General features: G+C 47.4%; 1 protein-coding gene across 2 annotated transcripts in view; it reads right to left on the reverse strand.

The window, feature by feature from the left end:
- Positions 1-26,386, reverse strand: part of CFAP65 (cilia and flagella associated protein 65) — a 684,907-nt gene that overhangs the window by 580,523 nt on the left and 77,998 nt on the right. For both annotated transcript variants that reach the window (XM_085650063.1, XM_085650062.1), the window contains exon 6: positions 6,163-6,362. In XM_085650063.1, the coding sequence (XP_085506189.1) occupies positions 6,163-6,362 (200 nt within the window). The remainder of the gene's footprint in view (positions 1-6,162; positions 6,363-26,386) is intronic.

The following is a 26,386-nucleotide window of genomic DNA, read 5'->3' on the forward strand; positions in this document are numbered from 1 at the left end:
TTGAAGCTATCGGAGCTGACACTCTTACTGGGTCTCGTGAGTTGTAATGTGGCAGTGGGTCATAGAGGGGTGGGCGCTCTTCATAAGGGGATCTGCGCAGACCTCCGCTGGCACGGGGTCCGCTCTGGAGGAGTTGTGAAAGTTTCTGGCATCGCCCCTAGCTCTGAGCAGTTGGGGGTTTGCAGCAGGCGAGCAAGGGCATTCACGCCGCTTGATTTGTATATTCATTTCCATACACCCCGTGTGCGTCTTATAAGTCGGACTGAGAGTGGCCTTTCGCCACTTGCTGCGATGGAAGCGTGGCGCTTGCTCCTGGTGGTGGGCAGGAGACGAGCAGCGTGTTCTCTCTGATCTGTGGGCACAGAATAAGGGCGAATACTGTGATCTCTCCGCGCGAGCCTTCTATTTCCAGTGCAGAGAATAAAATGGAACAAATGTCAGACTTACTCCGATACCTGTAGGTTCCACTGTGCGATACAAATGGAGTTTGACGAACGAGATGTTATCCTGCCCCTCCCCCTCTGTGTTGTCCCGGTGAATGCTGCCCACGCGCAGAGCATGCCACTGTGAGGCGGGGTCTCTTTCCCACCAGGTGCATGGGATATCGCAGGCTCTGTCAGCCTGTTTTTAAACCTAAATGTGCCTCATGTTTGTCCATTATAACAGGAACGTATCCCAACGCATTCACCCCCCCGAGGTACTTGCAGGAGCCAGCGTGAAAATAAAAAACTGGAGGAGCTTTTAAAACGTCAAGTAGGAAAGTTTGAGATTTCTGGAAGAGTCATGTTCTGCCATTGCGCAAGCCTTTGTTTGCTCCGTACACACCGCCTTCAATGATCCAGAAATGGAATGAATTTCGTATCTTTCACTCCCGTTTTCTTCTTTGCTCTTTTGATTTTGTCCAGGACCCCTTTTGAAAGGTGCGTGTGTGTTTATTTCCCGCCTGCGCCTTGCTTACAGATTCTCCCCCTGGGGCAGCCGGACAGGTGTCTGTGATGGCCCCCTCCTTTGATGCCGGGACAGGTTTTTCAAGTCCTCTTTGGTACCTCGTTGTAACCGTGGGAGAAGCGGAGATGAAACAGCTCTAAGTGTCTTTTGACCTCCCACCTCCCGCGTGTACCAGAACTGGAGCTAAACCAGGTGTGTCTGCGCTTTCTTCGATCCTGTGCTTCGGTGCGTTGTCCGTCTCGGCGAGTAGTGTTGCGATCGGAACCAGTTTTCGTAGTGTGTAGTGCAAGAGCTAGAAACCCTCCACAGGAGTGCACCAGCTTCTACTTATTGTGAGTGGGCTGGCTTGTGAGAAAGTGAATACCACCTCACTGCAGCATCACTTCTGTGGTCCACGGGGATGGAGGAGGTGTGTCGCAAGAGGACGTGGGAGACGGTGGCAACACATTCACCGGCTGTTTCCGGTGTGGAGGGGCTCGGGGCTGGGGTGAGAGAGACAGCAGTGTGAGAGAGTGTGTGTGAGAGAGCAGTGTGTGTGAGACAGCAGTGTGAGAGACAGCAGTGTGAGAGAGACAGCAGTGTGAGAGACAGCAGTGTGTGTAAGAGACAGCAGTGTGTAAGAGAGACAGCAGTGTGTAAGAGAGACAGCAGTGTGTAAGAGAGACAGCAGTGTGTAAGAGAGACAGCAGTGTGTGTAAGAGAGACAGCAGTGTGTAAGAGAGACAGCAGTGTGTGTGAGACAGCAGTGTGAGAGAGACAGCAGTGTGAGAGAGACAGCAGTGTGAGAGAGAGACAGCAGTGTGAGAGAGAGACAGCAGTGTGAGAGAGACAGCAGTGTGTAAGAGAGACAGCAGTGTGAGAGAGAGACAGCAGTGTGAGAGAGACAGCAGTGTGTGAGAGACAGCAGTGTGTGAGAGACAGCAGTGTGAGAGACAGCAGTGTGAGAGACAGCAGTGTGAGAGACAGCAGTGTGAGAGAGACAGCAGTGTGTGAGAGACAGCAGTGTGTGTAAGAGAGACAGCAGTGTGTGAGAGAGAGACAGCAGTGTGTGTGAGACAGCAGTGTGAGAGAGACAGCAGTGTGAGAGAGACAGCAGTGTGTGAGAGACAGCAGTGTGAGAGAGACAGCAGTGTGTGAGAGACAGCAGTGTGTGAGAGACAGCAGTGTGAGAGACAGCAGTGTGAGAGACAGCAGTGTGTGTAAGAGAGACAGCAGTGTGTAAGAGACAGCAGTGTGTAAGAGAGACAGCAGTGCGTGTGTCCTAGAGAGAGCATGGAGTGTGTGAGACAGCAGTGTGTGAGACAGCAGTGTGAGAGACAGCAGTGTGTGAGACAACAGTGTGTGTAGGAGAGACAGCAGTGTGTGTGAGACAGCAGTGTGTGTGAGAGAGACAGCAGTGTGTGTGAGAGAGACAGCAGTGTGAAAGACTGCAGTGTGTGTGTCCTAGGGAGGGCATGGCGTGAGAGAGACAGCAGTGTGAGAGAGACATCAGTGTGAGAGAGACAGCAGTGTGAGACAACACTGTGTGAGAGAGACAGCAGTGTGAGAGAGACAGCACTGTGTGAGAAACAGCAGTGTGAGAGACAGCAGTGTGTGTAACAAAGACAGCAGTGTGTGTGAAAGAGACAGCAGTGGGAGAGAGACAGCAGTGGGAGAGACAGCAGTATGTGTGTGTGTGTGTGAGAGAGAGAGAGACAGTAGTGTGACAGACAGCAGTGTGTGTGTCCTAGTGAGAGCATGGTGTGTGAGGGACAGCAGTGTGAGAGACAGCAGTGTGAGAGACAGCTGTGTGAGATAGCAGTGTGTGTGAGAGAGACAGCAGTGTGAGAGACAGCAGTGTGAGAGACAGCAGTGTGTGTAAGAGAGAAAGCAATGGCTGTGAGACAGCAGTGTGTGAGCATAGCATAGCATAACAAAACACAGCATAGCATAACAAAACACAACATAGCATAACAACACAACAAAACAGCATAGCATAACAAAACACAACAAAACATAGCATAGCATAACAAAACAGCATAGCATAACAAAACATAGCATAGCATAACAAAACATAGCATAGCATAACGAAACAAAACATAGCATAACAAAACACAACAAAACAGCATAGCATAACAAAGCGTAGCATAGCATAACAAAACAAAACATAGCATAACAAAAGACAACAAAACAGCATAGCATAACAAAACATAGCATAGCATAACAATACATAGCATAGCATATCTAAACATAGCATAGCATAACAAAACACAACAAAGCATAGCATAACAAAACAAAACATAGCATAGCATAACAAACACACAACAATATACTTTTTGGAAAAGAAAAACAATATAAACAAGCATTTGCAATGCAATAGGTCTGGCATTATTAAAGTTTGAGTGATTGGCATTGCTAAATAATGGAACACCAATAGCTCAAACTTTAATAATGCGAAACCTATTGCATTGCAAATACTTGTTTGGAAAGTGATACCCTGCGACTTAAAACTACCTAATCTCCTCTAGCTCATCTTTGAACCCCACCAAACACATGCATGAACTCACTTATGCCGCATTTCCCCAACAAATATCACACCTAAGTCCTATTATATATATATATATATATGTATAATCTACCTCAGAGAAACTGGAGTAAATGCATGGAAGGGTTTCCCAAATGTACACACTAAATATGAACTGCATCCACCCCACTGACGCTGCCATACAAACAGTAAAGAGCCTCCGCTCAGTGACAGAATACCCGAGACCTAGGCATGAAATGACTCGAACCCAACAGAGGTTCATGGCCATACTAATGGCAAACGGAGATACACATACACTGTTCAGATAGGGTGGTCTGTTGTCAAGAGAGCAGTAGACAGACTTTTTACCTTACTCTAGCGTCTATCAAAGTACCTGATATGGCACTATCTCCCCATACAAATAATGATGTTTCTAGATACTGTCTTGCATCTTCACATTGCTTGCTAGCTCATAACACGTCCTCTAGATTCCTAAAATACAGCACGAAACATTGGTCTTCATTTAAAACGTCTGATGGCGACCCCTTTTGTTTTTCTTTTTAAATGTCTCCTTCCTCCTTTCCCACCCTCTGCACGGCTCTTCTTTCTAGTCACTGTATATTTGCCTCAATCTATATTAGTGGCACAAATCATTTCGAAGATCATAACCTCTCCTTGTTTGGAAAGTGATACCCTGCGACCTAAACCTACCTAATCTCCTCTAGCTCATCTATGAACCCACCAAATGTGCATGAACTCACTAAGGCCCATTTTACCCAAAAATGATCACACCCAAATCTCCCACATAGAAACTGGAGTAAATGCATGGAAGGGTTTCCTTCACATTACATGAATAATCGCACTAACCACAAAAAACCCACTAACCTACGGTTCCACGGCAACATGCTGCTCGGCGTAAAGCTCTTTATTGCATTATCAGGGTTAGTAAGCACTATATAAATACAATTACAATACAATATGTAACCCTCTGCGCCCGCACTAATCCTAAAACCAGAACACTCAGTGGTTGGGCAGTCAATTGTAATTCATACAGACCGCTCAATGACTTCCATACAGGGCTTGACACTCTCACATTCGCATAAGACAAAACTGCTACAGGTCATGCCCGTCTTCCAGAACGGTATCAGTCTGCAGCAGTAAACCACCCATCACCAACTGAACAGGCGTGGGTCAACTGAAGAGATCTGCCACATGACGCTGGCCAATGGCGGATCGTACTTCAGTTCATCACCACAGGTAGCAACAAGCCACATACTATGGCCGTTTCTTGACATCTCACAATGACAATCAGATATGGGTGGTATTACCAACATCCAACCCAGCTGGTCTTTTCACTAGGTCTTCCTCGAACCTATACCTGATCAAGACCATAAACTTTAAACAAAGTATCTTAGAATGGACATCCCAGAGCAGTAACCAGCTGAGAGCACAATGATCAGAAGAAACACCATCCAGGGACCTGCAAAGCCATAACTGCGTGCCCGTCTCTCTCTCATACTCCATCATTCATCCCATTGGGAGGAGCTGCATTCCATAACATGAAGACCCCACCTCGGTGGTCATCACGCATGACATGGAAAGAAACAGTGGCAACACACTGCCAACAAACACATCCTGCATGGTGTAGCATGCTCCACATGTAGGCAAGAGCATTGGCACCACACACATGGGTAGTCAGTGGTATATAACTGTTCAAAACCGGGCAGCAAGAATGCTATTGAGCGTACGAGACTGGTATCAAGGAGTTCTAATCCAGGGAGCACCATGCCGGTGCCCAGAGAAGCCCAAAGTCACATATAAAATACAGACCCATGCACGTGAGCTATTAGGACAGGTGCCTTGAGCCCTTCGGAACTGGCTCCACACTATACGTCAGCACGGGGTGTCCGCTCAGCCATCTCTGACCTGATCCCCAACAGTGTCAAGGAGATCTCTTGCCAGTGAGATCCCAGACATGGGAGCCCTTCCCCCAAACTGAACGCTGAACCTGAAACCAGCTCAAATAATAATGCTACAGGTTGAAGAGTGTCGAATAGGGGTTCACGACTCGTGTCCAGCTGGATGCCAAGTACCTTTCTTTTCTTCAAGCCGTGCCGTTGAACGAAGCATCCCGAGGTGACTATCAGCGGAAGTGCTACTGTTCAAAACCTCCCAATACATACATAAGGGTAAATATCTTTTCATATAGACAGTAGCCCGAGCAGCCTGCTAAGAAACATCGCTCACGACTCCTCAAGTTGTCAATCATTTTCCCACCACTCCAAAGAGTTGAACAAGTTGGGCCCCAGTCTCTTCCTCCAAGGGAGGAGCTTCTGGTCTCCGTTGGACTGGAAAACATGCAGAACCACATGGTATTGAGAAAGGCAGGCTGTGTCCATTTTACACTTTGGCTTGCTCTGTGGCACACTCAGACTCTAATTCAGAAGATGACGGTCTGATTAAACCTTCACCCTCTGAATTGGAAAAAACGGCCCTAAGGAATGGGGTCCCCAGGGCCCAATAAGGCTCGGGGAGGGGGCCACGCAGCCCCCTCCCTGTTCATAAACGAGTCCTGGGGGTGGATCTTCCAGGGCCTTCAAAGGCTTGCTGCATCCCCCCCTCTCCTTTAATTTGAATAATGGCCCTGTATTAAGGAAGAGCCGCCCACCCCTATGACGAGCGCAGTGCGCAAGTGCAGCAGAGGTCCTTACCAATGGCAGATAGCTGGATGCGTTTCTCATGTTCTTCATGGTCGCCAAACCGGCACGTGGCCATCACATCGTACACCAAAGCCCCCGCCGGGCTAAAAATGACTTTCATTGTGGTCTGCGCCTTGGGCTCCAGTACATCACTCACCGGGATCACGAGAAAGGGCTCCGGGACCTCCCACTTATAATTCATCTGCAGCTCACTACATGTAAACAGACAAGGCAGATTTAGTTCATGGGTAAACCATTCATTTCATGTGGCATATTCTCTTTTCCAAGGGAATCAGAGGTACTTCATTCCTGAGAAGAAGGCTATATATGTCCCCCGTTCATCAGAAAAGGTCCAGCTTGGCTCAGTGTCGGCACTTGGAGACCTTCACTCATTTAGCTCTAAGCAACCCCCAGCATGGCACCCTGCGATGGCACTGCGGAGATGGCACTCATTTTCCATGGCCCTTGGCACAAAACTGCAAGAATTTGCCGTACACAGATTATTGGACGCGCATCGGGTATATGGCGCAAAACCTAGCGCTGGTTCAACCTGACTTGGCATTGAATTAAGACCTCACGTTTAACCCCAACTTCTGCTAGTTTCTGTTCCATGGAAGCATTTGAAAGGATTCCATGGTCTCTGTGCTGCTCCTCCAGCTGCAGAGTCGGTTTACGTACTAATGTGGCTCATCACAAACGAGTCTTGGCAAAGCCAATGGCTCTGGCGTTTTATTAATAAAAGTGACTGTAGGTTAAAGGGGAGTTTCTGTATTTTTGTGGGGCTGTGTGGATGGGTCAGTGAATATGGGGGGTTAGTGAGTTGGTGGGTGAATGTGAGTGGCTGTTGAATATGAGTGACTGACTGTATTTTCAATGTGTTTATATATGTTTACATTTACCATTGAGTGCAATCAGGGGATAAAATTGTAGTCTACAATTTGTGGTTGTAATATTGTATATTATTGCTCAATAATTTGTAAGTTTATATCATTCGGTCAATAAGTTGTGTAGTGAAGTTGATATTATCCCATGGAACCAACTATTTGAGTATATTGACTAAAAGCTTGTCATATCTGACCTGGAGCCTGCCCTTTATTCCTGCACCTCAAGTGTCCAACAACATCTTGGACACTTTGTTAGGTCAGCTGCAAATGTGCAGAACATTTTGACCAACGAGCTCAAAGTTACATTTGAGAGATTGTGTTTACTTGCCTGTAAAGAATAGCACATGCCCTAGAGCCCGCTGTTTGTGGCAGCAGAAACATATAGGGTTCCTGGTAAAAGAAATCCCAACTGCTTTTTGTGTCCAACTCGACATATTTGACACTTTTGTGATTCTGCAGCAGAAGTGCACAAAGGCTTTGTTTGTATACCTCCATAAACGTATGTGAAATCAAACCACTCCAAGATTTTAGGGGAGGAATATTTGATATGGAAAACGAAATCAGCTCTCAAATGTTAAATTACACTTTAAGACATCAATTTTGAAAAAACGTCGATTTGTTTCTGGATGAAGCATTAGAGTCCAGTGTGAGAGTAAGCATTGGTCGAGGATGACCAAAGATTTAGGGTCAGATGTACAACCCACCAACTTGTGACTCGCAAATTGGGATGCACAACAGTGTCTCAGACACGGTTTGCGATTGCAATTTGCAACCCAATGGGGTTGCAAATTGCCTGCCTCATTAATATTAACGCGGCAGGCGCAATTTGCAACCCCATTAGGCATTGCTAGCACTCACAGGGATGGTGGCCTGCTGGGGTCAGCAGACCGCCATGTCTGTGACTGTTTTTAAATAAAGCAGTGTTTTTTTGTAAATGCAGCCTGTTTTCCTGCAAAGAAAATGGGCTGCATTAAAAAAAAAAAAAAAAATGAAACTTTTCAGTTTCATTTTTTAAGGGCAGACAGTGGTCCCTGGGACCGCTGCCTGCCCTTAACAAATATTTTTTGACCCATTCACAAAGAGGAAGGGTTCCCCTGGGAATCCCTTCCCGTTTGCAAATGGTTTACCACCTACCTGAAGTAGGTGGTAAATTGCAAGTGTTTTGCGACCGAAACTGAAGTCGCAAAACATTAATACATACAAATGCTAGACACTATTAGGAAGGGATGCCCTTGGTACGCCCCTTCCTAATAGCAAGTCGCAAACCTCATTTTGCTAATCGGTAAAATGTACTGATTCGCAAACTGAGGTTTGTACATTGCCATGTCCTAAATTGCGGTTGCTAACAGGTCTATTGCCCATTTGTGACCGCAATTTAGGGTCGTACATCTGAACCATAATGCATTAAGGTCTGGCTCTTCCAAGGTCTACAAAACAGTACAGCGTAAGGCAAGCTGGCTCATTTAGGTTTTGCTGGTGGAATGTCTGTTTGTCAGTGTGGTAGTCAAACATCCTTTGCCATACTAGTGGTGAGTGCATTTGGAGTTCTCCACCTTGACAGAGGCGCTTTCTCCTCCAGTGTGGCTGCCTCAACCATAGCCAGAGGCATGCTCCAACGAAAACCCTGGTGGAGATTCTGCCAGTACCAGATGGTTTACCATCACGGTCTGTAGGCAGCAGGAAAGTATCTCCAAAGGGGGGCACATTATATGTACCCACATATCTAGTCCACGCAACAAGTTGGGACGGCTGCATTTTTGGAACAATAATCTTCCCTTTTCATGAAGGTCTTTCCACAGTGGTCTTCCACGGGCTTAGCCCAGTCGGACATGGCGGAGGACCAGTCATCCTAAACTTGGCAACGGCTCCAACACTATAAGGCGATTCGACACAGTAATACTAAGACCTAATGGCAGGGCCAGCAGAGGCGCTGCTGGTGGGGCGCAAGCACGGAGTGAATTCCAAATAGAGCCAGATAGTTACCAGAGGAATAGATACAAATCCTTCGGGTTTTGCCAGAATCGCCGTTGCTGTTTTACCCTAAATCAGGCACAGTCGTGAGCACCCACACCTCTTTAGGCATGTTAGATTGGACCTGGAGAAACAGAGCACATTATCGATGATCAGGTATGATCACGAGAGGGGAGGACGTAACAGTAAGACACTACTGCCTGGGCTGCAAGAACTGTCCAGCTGGGTTCAGCTTCCCTTCGAAGGCCGCTCGGCTAGTTTCCATTTCATCTTTTTCATCTTTGCTTTGACTTTCCCAACTCCCACTGCATGGGATGAGCATAGTTTTAAAGTCAGTATTTTTGAATAGTTCATAACATTTGGCAAGATGGGTCAGTGAGTGCTCCCCCTTCCCCCACTTCTGAAATCTGTTGTGACCTGAGGACACAAGTGTGAAAGCTGAAAAGGTCACCCTTCTATTCTGCACAGTAAACCAGGCCCACCTCTCCAGTCAACCCAATGGTATTCAATTCATGTTCAAGATTCTACTGCTCTGCATGAAGCGTTCACACTAATTCCCATTAAACCAGGACTGCACAGTATTGTGGGAGAGCAGGGCTTCCTTCACAGAGACTCTCTCTGAAAGAGGAGCCGTCTCTCCGGGGGTCTTTGCACAGTATTGTGGGAGAGCAGGGCTTCCTTCACAGAGACTCTCTCTGAAAGAGGAGCCGTCTCTCCGGGGTCTTTGCACAGTAGTGTGGGAGAGCAGGGCTTCCTTCACAGAGACTCTCTCTGAAAGAGGAGCCGTCTCTCCGGGGTCTTTGCACAGTATTGTGGGAGAGCAGGGCTTCCTTCACAGAGACTCTCTCTGAAAGAGGAGCCGTCTCTCCGGGGTCTCTGCACAGTAGTGTGGGAGAGCAGGGCTTCCTTCACAGAGACTCTCTCTGAAAGAGGAGCCGTCTCTCCGGGGTCTTTGCACAGTATTGTGGGAGAGCAGGGCTTCCTTCACAGAGACTCTCTCTGAAAGAGGAGCCGTCTCTCCGGGGGTCTTTGCACAGTATTGTGGGAGAGCAGGGCTTCCTTCACAGAGACTCTCTCTGAAAGAGGAGCCGTCTCTCCGGGGTCTTTGCACAGTAGTGTGGGAGAGCAGGGCTTCCTTCACAGAGACTCTCTCTGAAAGAGGAGCCGTCTCTCCGGGGTCTCTGCACAGTAGTGTGGGAGAGCAGGGCTTCCTTCACAGAGACTCTCTCTGAAAGAGGAGCCGTCTCTCCGGTGTCTCTGCACAGTATTGTGGGAGAGCAGGGCTTCCTTCACAGAGACTCTCTCTGAAAGAGGAGCCGTCTCTCCGGCGTCTCTGCACAGTATTGTGGGAGAGCAGGGCTTCCTTCACAGAGACTCTCTCTGAAAGAGGAGCCGTCTCTCCGGGGTCTCTGCACAGTAGTGTGGGAGAGCAGGGCTTCCTTCACAGAGACTCTCTCTGAAAGAGGAGCCGTCTCTCCGGGGTCTTTGCACAGTATTGTGGGAGAGCAGGGCTTCCTTCACAGAGACTCTCTCTGAAAGAGGAGCCGTCTCTCCGGGGTCTCTGCACAGTAGTGTGGGAGAGCAGGGCTTCCTTCACAGAGACTCTCTCTGAAAGAGGAGCCGTCTCTCCGGGGTCTTTGCACAGTATTGTGGGAGAGCAGGGCTTCCTTCACAGAGACTCTCTCTGAAAGAGGAGCCGTCTCTCCGGGGTCTCTGCACAGTAGTGTGGGAGAGCAGGGCTTCCTTCACAGAGACTCTCTCTGAAAGAGGAGCCGTCTCTCCGGGGTCTCTGCACAGTATTGTGGGAGAGCAGGGCTTCCTTCATAGAGACTCTCTCTGAAAGAGGAGCCGTCTCCCCGGGGTCTCTGCACAGTATTGTGGGAGAGCAGGGCTTCCTTCACAGAGACTCTCTCTGAAAGAGGAGCCGTCTCTCCGGGGTCTCTGCACAGTAGTGTGGGAGAGCAGGGCTTCCTTCACAGAGACTCTCTCTGAAAGAGGAGCCGTCTCTCCGGGGTCTCTGCACAGTAGTGTGGGAGAGCAGGGCTTCCTTCACAGAGACTCTCTCTGAAAGAGGAGCCGTCTCTCCGGGGTCTTTGCACAGTTATGTGGGAGAGCAGGGCTTCCTTCACAGAGACTCTCTCTGAAAGAGGAGCCGTCTCTCCGGGGTCTCTGCACAGTAGTGCGGGAGAGCAGGGCTTCCTTCACAGAGACTCTCTCTGAAAGAGGAGCCGTCTCTCCGGGGTCTCTGCACAGTATTGCGGGAGAGCAGGGCTTCCTTCACAGAGACTCTCTCTGAAAGAGGAGCCGTCTCTCCGGGGTCTCTGCACAGTATTGTGGGAGAGCAGGGCTTCCTTCACAGAGACTCTCTCTGAAAGAGGAGCCGTCTCTCCGGGGTCTCTGCACAGTATTGTGGGAGAGCAGGGCTTCCTTCACAGAGACTCTCTCTGAAAGAGGAGCCGTCTCTCCGGGGTCTTTGCACAGTATTGTGGGAGAGCAGGGCTTCCTTCACAGAGACTCTCTCTGAAAGAGGAGCCGTCTCTCCGGGGTCTTTGCACAGTATTGTGGGAGAGCAGGGCTTCCTTCACAGAGACTCTCTCTGAAAGAGGAGCCGTCTCTCCGGGGTCTCTGCACAGTATTGTGGGAGAGCAGGGCTTCCTTCACAGAGACTCTCTCTGAAAGAGGAGCCGTCTCTCCGGGGTCTCTGCACAGTAGTGTGGGAGAGCAGGGCTTCCTTCACAGAGACTCTCTCTGAAAGAGGAGCCGTCTCTCCGGGGTCTTTGCACAGTATTGTGGGAGAGCAGGGCTTCCTTCACAGAGACTCTCTCTGAAAGAGGAGCCGTCTCCCCGGGGTCTCTGCACAGTATTGTGGGAGAGCAGGGCTTCCTTCACAGAGACTCTCTCTGAAAGAGGAGCCGTCTCTCCGGGGTCTTTGCACAGTATTGTGGGAGAGCAGGGCTTCCTTCACAGAGACTCTCTCTGAAAGAGGAGCCGTCTCTCCGGGGTCTTTGCACAGTATTGTGGGAGAGCAGGGCTTCCTTCACAGAGACTCTCTCTGAAAGAGGAGCCGTCTCTCCGGGGTCTTTGCACAGTATTGTGGGAGAGCAGGGCTTCCTTCACAGAGACTCTCTCTGAAAGAGGAGCCGTCTCTCCGGGGTCTCTGCACAGTATTGTGGGAGAGCAGGGCTTCCTTCACAGAGACTCTCTCTGAAAGAGGAGCCGTCTCTCCGGGGTCTCTGCACAGTATTGTGGGAGAGCAGGGCTTCCTTCACAGAGACTCTCTCTGAAAGAGGAGCCGTCTCCCCGGGGTCTCTGTACAGTATTGTGGGAGAGCAGGGCTTCCTTCACAGAGACTCTCTCTGAAAGAGGAGCCGTCTCTCCGGGGTCTTTGCACAGTATTGTGGGAGAGCAGGGCTTCCTTCACAGAGACTCTCTCTGAAAGAGGAGCCGTCTCTCCGGGGTCTCTGCACAGTATTGTGGGAGAGCAGGGCTTCCTTCACAGAGACTCTCTCTGAAAGAGGTGGCGTCTCTCCGGGTTCTTTTAAAAGGATCTGCACCGTTTAGAAATCCATTCTAGAGTCCAACATAGAAAGAAGGGTGTTTGTACTAAAATGTCTAAAAAAGAAATATGCAAAAAAGAGCAAAGAAAGTCCTTAACTTTAAAATGACATGCGGCAAAAGATTGAAGGTACATTAAAAAGTAAAAAATCATACATACACAAAAACATATTCAATGATGGGTGCCATGTTTTTGAAAGATGGAAGGGGCACATAGTGTCACTGAATCAGAAAGGAAGATGCAGTTTGGCCGTGCCAGAAGAGGTGAGCGATTTGGGAGAAAAAGTGAAGTGAAAACATCTAGGTAGAGGGCGGGAAGTACACAAAAGAAAGGAAGAGGTGGGGGAGAAAGGGGTGGAGGTGCTCAGTCTCGCAGAGTGGACATAAGATGCAACATTAGAGAGGGGCTGAGGGGAGTTACAAACGAGAGGTGGGTGTATAGGGAGTGAGACATGCAGAACGTCTCCCCTGCTACCAAAGGGAAAGAGCGTGGAAGAGCAACTGGAGTGGGCACGAAAGGGGAAAGGGGTGCATGCCTTCTCCTGTGTGGTTACCCCACAAGAAGGCGCACTGAGAGGAGGAAGGAATCAACAGAGCCATAGGGGAGGGCAAGGCCAGACAGATGATGGAAGGGTAAGAAGGTCGGGGGAGACAGACCAAAAAAGGAAAAATAAAACGCAAAATCTTTTTTACCACACATTTCTTGAAGGTGTCATAGCAAATAATGATGGCCATGAAGAAGTACTTCAACGCTTGTCCCTCAAGTTTTTTTGTAAACATACACAAATAGAGATATTCCCTACAGCCGGAAAATGTGCATGTAGATGGCTGTTAAAAAATAAAGAGAAATAGATTTGTGCTTGTGAATTAATCTGGCATCCTTCGCCAAGCATGCTTATGAATATGAAGGAGGGCCTGAAGATCGAGATGCCAAACCTAGGGGCAGGGCAGCACCAGATGGCATCATGTCCTTCCTGCACATTCCATTACACATGCAACTTTAAAACAAAGTCACAAAATAGTACTGCTTCACATGTGTGCAGGTTTGTGTATATGTACATATGTGTATTCACATACAAAGGTCCTACTAGCAAATGTATTCCTACACTTTTGCGTAATTTTACTAATTTGGGCTATTCGGGAAATCTGAATGCAAAGCTACACAAATGTGTGGATTTTCATGTGTCAACCCCTGGGATAGGGAGTGGAGTCAAATGCACTAGTGTCAACTATTGCTAAAACAACCCACATTGCCAACCACTGATACTGCAACACCCTCCTATAGAACATAATAGAGGTAGGGAGTTAAACTAGAACCCCAGGAAACAACATTAAATTAAATTAAATGGGGAGTGGGGGGAGAGAGGGACTATATATATCGTCCAATGGTCCGAATATGCGGGTACTTGTGGTGCTCTCCGTGGTTGGAGGTGCAATTCTGCGGCTGGACCCAGCCATATCAATTCCCCAAAATTGGTACAATCCATCACATCAAAGGATCGCACTCAAGAGTAGGGTGTGATTTGATTTATTTCATAGTGGTTTAAAATCTGGCAAATAACCCAATGCGTTTCAGTCCCTCGGGACCTTGTTCACGAGCTAAATATTCTTACAGTTTATCTTTATTTAAAAAATTTTTTTTACTTATTGTGCAGCTGGTAACAGTGAAATTATACAACCCCAGTAAGGGGCACAGCAGTTCCGCTACGTCATATATGCAGTACAAGCAATTTTCATGAATTTAAATTTAAAAGAACACACCCCTTTACACCCCCCCAACCCTGGCACATGAATGTATCTATGGAACCCCTTGATACAGATAAAGGTAGACACAAACCCTGATCATTAGGTCGGCCTGTTTCCCACCACTTCAAGTATTTAGTACAGTAGTACAGTTCCTTACTTGCCTAAAAGACACCCCGTTAGTGGGGCCCAGAAACCCTTAGGGCGCGAGGCTTCAGGCAAGTCCTCTGCATAGATCCCCAGTTGGTTGCTGCAATACAGTAGTTCTCGGATCCACCTTTTTACTGTTGGTAAAGTCTTGGCCCCCCAGCATTGCGCAATCACCTGCTTGGCAAACAACGTGGAGATTGCCACCAGACGTCAATGGCTTGAGATTTCTCACCGACCCCAAAATGCAGACCTCAGGTGTACACGGCACAGACTCCAGCACCACCTCCGTGAGCACATCCACAATCTTAACCCAGAAGGCCTGAATGCCAGCACAGCCCCATGCAAGAAATCCACATCCTCCTGTCCACACCACACACAATTAGCACTGTCCCGCAGCCCGAATCTGCGCAGCTGAACGGGGGTATAATAGATCTGATGCAAATATTTGACGTGTATGATGCTGAGGTTACAGTTCGCAGTCAGGCGTCCCGTTAGGTTGCAGCCAAATGTCCAAGCATCCAGGGAGAGGGGGTCCCCTAGCGCTGTGTTCCATTTAGTATAGGAGGGATTGTCTAGGATGTCTCGCTCCCTCTGAGAGGCATTATATAGTCTGGTAATCAAGCCAGTCCGGGAGTCGCTGGCTAGCAACGCCTGTAGGGCCAGTAACGTTTTCGGTTCAGCTGGATAAGCAGGGTATGCTGCACGGACAGCCTGTCTCATACGCACATAAGTGAATCCTAACATCAAATCCGGACCCGCCCCTCCTGTATAGTAGTTAGAGATATGAACTGGCCGTGTCGATACAAACCACCTAATTTTGCAATTCCTATGCCTGCCAGTGTGCGCAGAGCCTCGTGCTCCTGGGCAGCAGAGATGTGAGGGTGTGCCGCAATCGGTAGCTTCGGGGCGTAGAGGTAGCTCAGCTGCGCCCGCTTAGCCTGGGCCTGCCGGAACCACGCTGTGCAAACTACCGGGTTGATCTCAGTCCGCGGTCCTCCATGTCAGCCCATCAAGGTCGCCGCTATCAGCGGCACAGGGAGGATTGAGCCTGCCTCCACCACTACATGCGGCTGGAACCGCTGCGGATAAAACCAAAAACGCGCAAATTGCGCCTGAGCGCACAAATAGTAAAGCCGTATGTCAGGGTCTTCGAATCCTCCCCCTTTCAAGCGGCTGTACCAGCACTTCCCAACTGCAGCAGGGTTTCTTACCGCCCCATACAAAGGAGAACAAAGCTGATTGAAGCGCGTTAAAAAGTGCAAGGTTGAGGCGAATCGGGATATTAATAAACAAATAGAGAATAGAGAGGTTCAAGCAGGCTAGAATAGGCGGAAGATCGTTTTCCTATTTGGGCCCAACTCTGTGGAACACCTTACCCATCCATATACGTAAGGAGGAAAATTTCATGAGCTTTAGAAAAAGCATAAAGACCTGGTTGTTCGATAAATAATGTGCTTCAAGTTTGCTCCTTGTCCAGTGGATGTTTGTACGTTACGCTGATCCGGCGCCGGGAAACCCTTTGTGGGTAGCTGCGCGCCTTACAAGTGTTATAAAATAAATAAATAAATAGAGAAGCTTTGGCAGGATCGTCATCTTGACGACTGCTGTTCGATCGGCTAAACAAGGCGGCAGTGCGACCCACCGTGCCGCCCGATCAGTGATTTTAGTGATGGCACGGCCGTTGTTCATGGAAATTACCGTTTCGGGGTCTAGATGCAGCCACACACCCAGGTACCGAACCGGGGCGGTAGACCATGCAAGGGGGAAGCCCAAATCCACCTCACTTGTACCAGCCATCAGTGGGAACACCATCGATTTTGCCCAGTTGATACCCAGGCCCGAGTACCGTTCAAACTTTACGTACTCTCGCAGCAATACAGATAAATATGTGGCTGGCTCTCGGACATATAACAACATGTCGTCCGCATACAACGAGACTACCAACGGACGTTGACGGAACTGCAGCGCCGCCTGAGCATGCCGCTGAGACAATTTACAGGCCAGTGGCTCAAGTGTGAGCGCGAAAAGTATTGGCGACAGAGGGCAGCCCTGTTGCGTGCCCCTGTAGATCGGGAAGGTGTCAGACACCCAGCCATTCACGCATATTCGGGCCCGTGGCTCAGAGTATAACAGGCGAACCCACTTAAGGAAAAAGGGTGGCAGACCCATGCACAGTAGGACAGTGAACATATATTCCCATTGCAGGGAATTAATGCCTTCACGGCATCAAGTAGGACCGGCACAGCCTGACACTCTGAATCAAAGTAGTGCAGGGTAGCAAACACAGTGCGAAGGTTGTGCATGGTAGATCTAGCAGGGACAAACCCCTACTGGTCGGGCAGGACCAGATTAGGAACTAAGGGCTGGAGCCTACTGGCAATCATTTTCGCCAGAATTTTGGCATCAATGTTGATCATGGAAAGCGGCCTGCAGGAATCACAGGCATTGGCTGCCTCTTCCGGTTTCAAAAGCCTCACTATAAGGGCCTCCTTAGGGGTGGGCCGGAGGATGCCCGAGTCATATGCCTCCGCAAAGACATCTAGTAATCTAGGGGCTAGATCTCCCGTATAGGCATTGTAAAACCCACTCGGGAGCCCATCAAGGCCCGCAGCTTTACATGTTGGGAGTGACATGATGGCTAGTTTGAAGTCGTCGACATCAAATGGCTGCGTGAGGTATTCACGCTGGTTTAACGATAGCCAGCCCAATGCGATATCATCAAGATAGGAATTAATATCTGCTGCCGGAGCATGCGGTCGCCTGCCATAAAGTCCAGAGTAATAGGCCAGCACCACCTTGCTTATCTCTGGTGTGGTGTAATGCGTCGTGCTCTCCTCATCGAGTATTTCAGTAATGTAGTCTTTGCTTCGAGGCGCCGCAAGTTTTTACGTAAGAGAGCGGCTAGGTCTTCCCCCCCTGGCCGTAATAGCGTGCCCTGCTGCGACGCGACCTATGGGCCATTTCCTGGTCCACTGTGTCATTGTGCTCTGTGACCAGTTCCGGGATCGCAGCCAGCTTTTCTGTTACCGGTTGTCTGTCACAGTCACCTTCCAGAGTGGATATTTCCGCTGCTAGTCTTTCTATTCTGCGACGGAAGTCCTTCAAGACCCCAGCCTGCGCACCAATACATACGCCACGTATTGTGACTTTAAACGCTTCCCAAAGCACGCCTGCGCTATCTACAGTGCCCTCATTTTCCTTAAAAAAATTGCGAATCGCCTTTCCCACATCACTCTTGAATACCGGACCAGACAATGAAGATTGCTGCAGCCTCAACATGAACAGGGGCCTTTCACACTCAGGGATGTGCAGCTCGAGTAATACCGGAGAGTGATCGGATAATGTCTTCGCCAAGTGCCGAACGTCAGTAACCCACGTGCAGACGACCTCGGACGCAAGCCAATAGTCCAAGCAGGACCAGGTACCATGGACTGTAGATACAAAGATGCTCTCCCGTGCCCCAGGGTGTCGCAGCCGCCATACGTCGTGTATGTTCCCGGGCCTCTAATGGACCTAGCAGTGCATCAGTCGCGAGTCTATGTCGGAGGACTCCACCACCCAACCTGTCCACCTGCACATCTAGACAAGTATTAAAGTCACCCCACCAACGAACTGCGACAGGAGGTGAGCTGGAAAAACGGCGCCACACATCCGCAAAGAAGGAGCGGTCATCAACATCTGGTCCATTCACCAGCAACACTTCCACACCACCAAGCCTGCCATGCACCAGTGAGAGCCTGCCTTGATCGTCAGTGTCCGAGCCTAATATAGTGAAGGGGACTCCTTTCTTGATTAGAATGAGCACTCCACGGGATTATGAAGAGTATGAGAATGCAATACGGACCCCCGCCCAGCGCGCGCCTATATTCATATCAGTGTGTGATGTAAGATGCGTCTCTTGTAGAAATGCTACCTGGACTCCCAGCCTGCCCAGATGGGCAAGGACAGAGCGAATTTTCTTGGGGCTATTTAAACCACGCACATTCCATGCAAGGAATTTTACGTTACCACCCATGTCCTGTGGTGGATGAGGTAGTTAGAACAGTGTAATGGCGAGTTACCGTAATGAGTCGCCAGGGTTCAACAACCTTGTCAGTCAAAGGTGCCATCCCTTCCCAAACCTCCCCCAACCCTCACCCACTTCAGCATCCCCAACTTGCCAAAGCCATCCCTTCTCTTTTTGACCCTTCCCCAACAAAAACAAAAATTAGCAATGCGTGTATGGGGTACTCCCATCTGGGGGGGCGACAGAGTGCTACTAGCCTCCTATCAAGTAGGAGGTGGCTGAGCAGGTCTAGTACTTGTGCCTACAGGAATACCCACAGCTGCCTCAACGGAGAACTGGATAGTGAGGTCCCCGACTGCCGTGCAGCGTATCAAGTCCCGCCTGTGAAAAAAGAAAAAGAGAAGACAGATACCCAAATATCGACATTACACAAAAATGTTCATGTATAACAGGGTAACATAATGACAGGGCAGGGGAACATCCCCACCCCTCCTACTGCTCCTCATCATACTGTGTAGCGCTGGACTCACAACGTCTACGCTTCAATTGTTTGGCATGCTACAGGGCCGCCTTGGGGTTAGAGAAGATTTTAGAGTCTCCATCGGGGCCAATTCGCAAGTAAGTGGGATACAACATGGCATAAGGGACACCCTCCGACAGCAGGAACTTTTTCACTCCACCAAACTCCCGTCTAGCAGCCTGCACCGTGACGGTAACGTCGGGGAAAAATGCAAGGGAGTTACCCTGGTGAACAATACTGCCCTTATCCCAGGCCATGCGCAAAATAGTGTCTCTCGGTCTCTATAGTTTAAGAGTCTTGCAATTATCGGCCGGGCACCCAGCACCAGCCTGGCCGCAATTGAGCGATGCGCCTGCTCGATGATAAAGATGGCAGACAGATTTTCAGCCCCAAACATTTCTTTTATGAGGTTCTCCACCAACGTCTCCATCTTGCCTACATTAGTGGACTCTGGCAGCCCCGTGAGTCTAATATTGTTGCGCCGGGACTGCAGCTCTAAATACTCATTCTTAGCCTGAATGAGCGCCAGGACCTTCTCCATGTTGAGCGTTTTCCCAGCTACGTCACTAAGGCCATCCTCTGTCGTGAGCACCCGCAGCTCAACTTCCCTCATGCGGAGATTTTGCTTTTCTAGCTGTGCCGACGTGGTCCAGGCGATGATTCACTGCCGCCATAGTGCCTTCAATTGTTTGGAGTCTATGCTGCATGGCCAGCCGAGTCGTGTCCAGTGTGTGGGGGAATCACCCTGAGCATCAGCCTCTGAATCTGAGGCTGCCCTCTACGAGGTTTTGGTGGATTTACGTGCCTCAAACGTGAGGAGAGGTTGGGTTTTATCAGTCCTCCCCATGATAGCCCCAGCAGGGCACGGCCCGAAGTTGTAATGTTCACAGACAAACACCTACAACTGAACGAAGTATGTACCTGAAACTGAGCTATATCGGATGAGGCAGATATCCAATCCGTGGGCACACCCCAGCAGTGAGCAAGGACCAGCTGCACATCGCTCAACACACATCCATCGTGCTCAATACAGGCGTAGAAACATTACTGGTGAGCGTACCAACAGTGTTCCGCCCTAAAGACTTCACTGGCCTATAAGATGAATATCACCACGCACGCCCCTACCATAGGGATGAATCTGGAGAAAAAGGTCACCAACCCCGACCAGAGCAAAGAAAGAGGCCCACTGGTATAAAGAACGCGTGTTACGGTGTCCTCCGCAGGATGCCCAGCCACGCAGATGTAGAACACCGGTAACTAGACATAATATCGAAAAAAAAATATCGAATGGACATAATATCGAGTCTAAAATATAGAATGAACACAATATCGAATGGACATAATATAGTCGTTAAAAATATCAAATTGCAGGTAAGTAATATCGAATGTCATAATATAGGCATGAAAAAATATCGAAATTTTAATAATATCGATTTTTTAAAGTGTTTTGCATGTTAGTATATGTGTTAAAAGTGTATAATATTATTAGTAATGTATGTTTAATTTTTTTAAAGTAATGAATTTCATGTGTTTATATTTTTGCGTAATTTAATTCCGTAGCGGGTTGTGGGTTTATAGGGGAATAGGGTGGGAAGTAATTTAATAATAATTAAGTGAATATTTATTTTTATTTATTGGTATTAATAATTAATTTACTGTTAATTATTAATTTGCATTTTTTATTATTAAATAATTTTTGGTATTGAAAATTAATTGGTTGTTGATTAATTATTAATTGGTAATTAATTTGTATTAATTGGTAATTATTTTTTATTAATTGTTTAATTGATAATTATGTTAATTGTTTTAATTTATTATGTGTAGTGGGTTGTGGGTTTATAGGGGAATATGGTGAGAAGTAATATAATTTTAAATAATTAATTATTGAAATTAATTTTGTACATTGATAATTAATTTAATATTAATTAAATATTAATTGGTATTATTTGTATTTAATCTTTTTTGGTATTGAAAATTTATTGTTTGTTAATTAATTATTAATAGGTAATTAATTAAATAAACAAGATTGATTGGTATTAATAATTATTTGATTATTAAATAATTTGTTATTGGTAATTAATTTAAATAATTTTTGTATTGGTATTAATAATTAAATTATTTTAATAAAAATATTAAATTATTATTTTCCCTACTACTGCAGTCACTGGAGTGGGAATAGTAAATTTTACCCTCCCACTATCCAACGCTTTCCCTACTGTTGCACTCTTTGGAGTGGGAATAGTAATTGTTACCCGTACGCTATCCAACGTTTTCCCTATTGTTGCACTCACTGGAGTGGGAATAGTGAATTTTACCCTCCTGCTATTCAACGCTTTCCCTACTGTTGCACTCTTTGGAGTGGTAATAGTAAATTTTACCCTCCCACTATCCAACGCTTTCCCTACTGTTGCACTCTTTGGAGTGGGAATAGTAATTTTTACCCATATGCTATCCAACGCTTTCCCTATTGTTGCACTCACTGGAGTGGGAATAATACATTTTACCCCTACGCTATCCAACGTTTTCCCTATTGTTGCTCTCACTGGAGTGGGAATAGTAAATTTTACCCTCCCGCTATCCAACGCTTTCCCTACTGTTGCACTCTTTGGAGCGGGAATAGTTATTTTTACCTCTACGCTATCTGACGCTTTCCCTACTGTTGCACTCACTGGAGTGGTAATGGTACATTTTACCCAGCCGATATCCTACGGTAAAAATATTAATTATTTTGTATTAATATTACTTTAATATATATCTATTAAAAAATAAAAATGTAAGTTTATTTTTTTTAAGTTATATTAATTATTTATTATTTTTAAGGTTATTTAAGTATATTTAAATATGTTTTAGTTAATTATATGTATTATTTTATTATTTTTACATTACTTTTAATACATTTAAAAAAATTCGATATTTTGACTGACTATATTTTTTACAACGATATTTTAGACTCGATATTTTTGTACTTACCTGTTTGTAGATAGGAATTCGATATTTTGGTATTCGATATTTTGGCATCGATATTTTTGTAGGTCTATATGTTGGTAGTCGATATTATGTCAGTGATCCAGAACACCACAGCCAATTGTACGGCCAGCGGACCCCAGCAACACCAATGGTGCCTGTCCAAGGGCAGCGCCACCTCCATCTGATCAGAAAAGCCAATACACTCCCATGTTAAAGGGAGCAAGATCCACGAGTCATATCGTTGTGAGGACGCCAGTCATTAAAATTGGTGAGAGATCAAGCAGCAAGGCTCAAAACACACCGAGTGCTAATGTGTGAAGGAGGGAGAAGCCCAGTCTGGTTCCAGGAGAGTTGTGCAGAAGGATACTCCTGGGCAGTTGGCCGCAGTGCCAGGGTCGCACACTTGTGCATGGGCACCACAGGAAAGTGGCGCTCGAGCGGGACGGAGTCCGTGGCGACGGTCTATGGCGGGCACATCACTGCTCAGGCGCGGCCACTGTGAATGTGTCCCACGCCGCAGTATTGTGAAGCTTCAGGCCGTAGCGGCGTTCGGCCCCAGCCCGCAATGGCCACCAGCAACAGCTCGCAGGCCGCGACTCCCACCCAGGACCGCACCCGCCTATGCAGTTACTGGCCCGGGCAGAGCCACATGCCACTTACCAACGCCGGGGCCCGGCAAGACAGCTCCTCCTCCAGTGCGCATCCCAGCTCGCGCCAGGCCTTGTCAGGTTTGGCAGGCTGCACTCGGCTCCTCTCGGCCACAGCTACTCATTCCTCCGCAGGAGCCCGGCAACTCTCCACACCAATGGCATCCCAGGAGCCAAGCCGCGGAACGCACCAGGCAGTGTGCGCACGCCCCCTCGGCCCTGTGAGCAGCGGGCCAGTCACCTCAGGCCGAGGGATGGGGCGTGTAGCAGTATGCGGGCGCCGATATCAGAGATCTGCGGCCGCCACCATCTTGTTATGGCGCCACCAGGACAAGTCTCTCACAGTATAGAGTCGTTGCGGCAGTCTCCAGCAGCCCAATCTGCCTCCAATGCGTGCAGGAGGGTTGAAATACGCAGATCGCCCGTTTTCGGTGTGCAGATGCTTTTTATGCAGGCGGCTAATGGTCGGATTGTGGTAAATAATTTTCATTACCTGGACTTAATTTGATACGGAAACATAATAAAACAGCTCAGTAAAATGAGAGGCAGAATCCGTGGTATCAGAGGTTCGGAATGGGCTTTATTCCAATGAACGATTATAATCGGTTGCTCCAAGTTCCATCACCACGGAGGTTCAGGAAGTGAAGTACATACATTATTGACAAGAAATGACTTTTATAGTACATACATTACAATGAAGCGAATGCAGTAGGCGTAACAATTGATAAGGAAAATGACGATTCATATGCGTAACCGAAAATGGGTGTAATAAGGAGTAAAAAGGAACATAATTGGTTATGATGTCATATATAGGTGGATCTATAAGATAATACTTGGCATAGATGCGCGCGCAGCAGCATGACGTGTGATTGACGTGCAGCTAGGGGGTGAGGGGGACTTGACATTTAGCTTTACATGTGGAGACAAGAAGTCTGGGGGGTCAAGTCAACCTAATCCCAAATCATATCTAACATCCTATGTTTAAAGAACTATGTTATCCAAAAGAGAGGTCTCTTCGAGCAGAATCTTATTCTATACTGACTATACTGACTGTGAGTGCGTGTACAAGCGTCTAAGTGTCTACACTAGATGCGAGGGCAGGAATTTTCCATAGTAACAGGGCTATGAATTACTTGCATAAAGACAGAGAAGTCGGGCCTTTGCTTGGTAGCTGGCAGAATGTTTACTTAAGCTACTAGACAGGAATGCGTTGGGCAGGGATGAGGCAGATAACTCGAAGGTGAAATACAGTTCTTGGCAGAGAATAGGCTGATGTCAGGCTTCGTGAGCCGCGCAGAGAATGAGACAAAGTTCAAGGTCACAGATGCAGGCTCAGACTGGAGCTTTCAGAGGCAGAAGGCAAGAAGAGTTCGATGACAGAATCAGGGCCTACTTGCCTGGACGGTAAAAATGGCATAAGTGAACCATATAAAGGCGGTGGCCTTTCGTACTTAGGAAGGGAATATCCGGCCTATTCATGGCGGATCTGACAGAGGGCATGTTGACGGTGGACGCACATGTGTTTGCGTCTTCATAACTGGAACTGGAGGGAACATACATGTACTTGTAACATGCACATAGAACCGTTGGGGTCCAAGATAGGGGACATAACTGACCAGAAAAATCCATATTTCCACATTCCCTCCTTGTCCCCTACTTGCCCGTTAAGAGATATCAATCTTCATTAATCCATTGATCTGTTCATATAGCATCATTTGTTCTTCTTTCTTCTTCCGGGATCTTGAATGAAAATCTTGGTGTGGAATGCACGATGTGGCACACAGACCACAAATCGCTGGTCCACATTGCAGACATAGACAGAAACTGAATAGTATGAGAAGGCCAATACCTAGGAAGGATAGAACTCTCCATCCCCAGGCTGATATCACGCTCCAAAACCAACCGGACCAAGTCCAGGTGCCTGGATTCTGGTGTATCTGGCTTACAATCTTATGAAGGCGGGTTATGGCCTTATATACAGATGGCGAATTTTCTGGTATGAATATGCAACAGCTTGATCCGAGGACCCTACAAGCTCCGCCCCTATCGGCCAGGATGACGTCAAGGACAAGACGATTTTGAAGCACAACAATCCGCATAGCAGACTGCTCTTCTGTTAAATTGCCTAAGGCGGAAATAGTTTCGTTCACTACTGCTTCAAGGGTTCTAGTTAATCTACGTATCAGCTTACTATTAGTAACGGTACCTATATAGGGAAAGATGCCTTTATTGAAATCTGTGTATTTTTCCCATGCTGTTTCAGTGTAATCGACAATCGGGAGATCTCTCCGCTCTCTATTGTGTACTAAATGAATATTTCTATAATAATCAGGAGGAGCTAGGAAAACAGGTGGCAAAAGGAATGCAATGTAGCAGGTACCATCCCAATCTAGAGGTAGACGCATATATGCAGTCTGACCACATATAAAGTAGGAGTGGCGATAAGCTCTAAATGAAGATTTACCTTGATCACTGAATTCTACTGTAGTAGTGCATTTACTATGGCCCATATGTATGGAACCAACTTTTCTTACACACAATTCACCTTTCGCTGGGAATACTGACATGGTTGGTAAAACTAGTTCAACTTCGGATTCGACATTTAGAACCATGAGATTAGGAGTAAAATTACCTAATGCATACACTTCATTTTCTAGATCAGTTCCTGTTCCTTTGGGGCGACCCTCCTTGTCAGGGTAACAGACTTTGAATAAAACTAGGTTCAGATTTCCCCATACCCACTGGTCTTGGTAAACGGCTGTATCTGAGTCTATGGAATTGATTAAACTAAACCATGCTCCACAGGAGCCATTATGTGTAAACGGATGTGGAAAGAAAGGCAAGACTCCTTCATAATTCTGATAGGGAGGGAGCCGGCCACATACCCAACAATTAGTTGCATTACTAGTCTGGTGGGAATGATGTAACATACTAATGAAAGTGTTATTGCGCAGCGCAAGTCTATAAGACAATTCATGCGGGGGTAAGTCACTAAAAGAATGTTCAGCAGTAACATTGTAAACATTTCTGGCAATAGGGTAATATATGTGCAACAATATACTTGCAGTAATTATTAAAAGACTTAAGAAAAACAAGATTAATAATGTCACTATGCAATGGCTACGCAGTGATTTACAATACGCCTGTCGTTTCATTATTTTTCGCGACTGTCCATGATTCAGGTCTAGGCGATACATGTCGGAGACAGATTCAACCGCTTCACCTAGGAGAGGACTTAAACAATCAAATCGTCCGACGGCCTAGGCCTTAATTTTATATTATAGAGTTCTTTACTGTCCTCAGCCAGAGGTAGTTTTGAGTCAATTGGTGAGGACACACGAGGTGGGCTGTTTACATCTGAAGGAAGTCCATGAAATTTCTTGATATGACTTGAATGAATCCATCCTTTCCTGCCTTCAATCTTCACGGCTGTCCTTGTGGTCAGCAAGACCAACTTGGGTGTCTTCCACCTGGGCTCCAGCTGGGTCTTTCGGTCGAAATTTCTCACAAACACAAGGTCTCCCGGAACTACGTCATGGGGTTTCACCTCAGTGTTGTCGGGAAAGGCTGCAGCTACCTGTGAACGACAAGATTGTAGTGCAGACATCAAGGAAGCCAAGTAATCTGTCAGCATATTACAGTCAATATCAGTTATTTTGCGTGGTATAGGCGTCCCCCACATATTTGGTGGTCTGCCGAAGATCACCTCATACGGGGATAGCCCTGTTCGAGAGTGTGCTACCATTCTTGTGAAAAAGAGTGCAACTGGTAGTGCTACTACCCAGTCGACACC

The sequence above is a fragment of the Triturus cristatus genome, chromosome 3_2 (genome assembly GCF_964204655.1).
Source record: "Triturus cristatus chromosome 3_2, aTriCri1.1, whole genome shotgun sequence".
In the NCBI taxonomy this organism is placed as follows: domain Eukaryota; kingdom Metazoa; phylum Chordata; class Amphibia; order Caudata; family Salamandridae; genus Triturus; species Triturus cristatus.